The 1522-nt window shown below is 55.8% G+C and overlaps 1 protein-coding gene across 1 annotated transcript in view; it reads right to left on the bottom strand.

Moving 5' to 3' along the window:
- Nucleotides 1-1519, bottom strand: part of FAM162A (family with sequence similarity 162 member A) — a gene marked incomplete at its 5' end in the record, with an annotated part of 10985 nt that extends 9466 nt beyond the window's left edge. The window contains 2 exons of the mRNA XM_006036681.2: nt 460-585; nt 1405-1519. Coding sequence (XP_006036743.2) covers nt 460-585; nt 1405-1519 — 241 coding nt within the window. The remainder of the gene's footprint in view (nt 1-459; nt 586-1404) is intronic.
- Between the last annotated feature and the right edge of the window lie 3 nt (nt 1520-1522).

Here is a 1522-nt window from a genome sequence, read left to right as displayed (position 1 = left end):
AGCCGGGCCCGGCTGGGGGTGGGGTCACATGCCCGCCTTGGCTTCTCCTCCCCCAGAGGGCGAGTGCAGGCTGTGGGCTCGGGTCTCTCTGCTGCGCTGCCTTTGCCCCAGGCCTGCGCCAGCCCCGTACCTGCTGTGGGAGGCACAGCTCATGGCCCCCACTCTTGCTGGGCTGGCAGCAGGGGTGGGGCCAGCGCAGTGCTCCTGGGGCAAAATCAGCAGGACAGAGAGAGCCCACAGCGAGCAGCCCACATCTCTTCCACGCACAAATTTGGGAGGGCACTGGGGGGTGGACACAGTGGTTGGGAACTGAACTCCATCCCTCCACGCACCCAGATGAGTAGCCTGTGGCCCCATCCTGCTCCCAGCCTGGATCCTATGCTGCACCCCCAGTCCCTGCCCCACTACTACAGGCCTGATCTGCTGATGAACTAATTCCAGCTTGCCCCAAGCCCCTACCTTTCAAGTTCTGATTGATCCCCTCCTGGGATTTACTACAGAATCCTCTCCTTATCCTCAGATCCATCCCTTTGGTCAGCCTCAGACTCACTGGAACCTTCTTCTGCAACACAGTCATCACTCTGCCTGCGAACCAGAAGAAACGGGCAGTAAAGGACTGAGTAGACTCCAAAGAGCTCGTAGTGAAACGGAGAGTGCGAGGTAGACATGCAAGATACTGCATAAGAAACAGAGTAATTCTCCATGCTGGAAGCTAGGACAAAAAAAGATGAGGTGATGACATTGCGATGGAACAGGATGCTGAGGGTCTAACAACAGAGCTTTAGAGGAACAGAAAACTGAACATATTAGTACTTGTGCCTGAACTTGCCCTGCCTGCACAGAGATGGAGAGTGATGCAACTTCCTAAGGACAATGGGACATGTAGCAACTGCATTTCACTTCTACTTTCAGCTGCCTCAGATTCAGTTCAGGCAGTACCACTTCTAGGACACGCACTAGGTTTTTATCTGACTTTCTGTACCCCAAAGGTCAGCAGAGACTGAAGGCAGAGGTAAACAGGCAAAGAAGAAGTACACAGAAGATGAGCCAGCTGTCTTGCTAGGGAGTAAAAGAAAAAAAAAAGGCATATCTGGCAGAAGTGAAATGAAGCCTGGGGGCAGCTCGTACTACATACAGCAAAATGCTGAGTTATAAGGTCTTTGCCAGGCACTCTAAAACCACTTGCTTCGTGCCCCTCGACCGCAGGCTGGTTTCGCAAGGAGGAAGTCTCTTTTTTTTTTTTTGTGGAAACTTCAGCCCTTTTACTACCTGCGTGGGCCCTGCTTTCAGTCCTTTTGAAAAGGAGAGGAAGGAAAGAGGGGCCCGAGCCCGACCGGCCGTGGGGCGGCTCCGTGGCGCGGTCTGAGCCCGCGGGACCGGGACCGGCAGGGGGTGGGCACTCACCGGGCAGTCCCCACATGGTGGGGAAAAGATCCCGCACAGCTGCTCCTGAGCCCGAGCCGGGCTCCAATGTCCCCTGCCCTGCCCTGCCCCACCCCTCCCTCCTGCTCGGGCGCAAGAC

Source organism: Alligator sinensis, unplaced genomic scaffold, assembly GCF_000455745.1.
Source record: "Alligator sinensis unplaced genomic scaffold, ASM45574v1 scaffold538_1, whole genome shotgun sequence".
Taxonomy (NCBI): Eukaryota; Metazoa; Chordata; order Crocodylia; family Alligatoridae; genus Alligator; species Alligator sinensis.
Note: the sequence above shows the minus strand (reverse complement) of the source record. Positions and strands in the feature narration are given on the sequence as shown.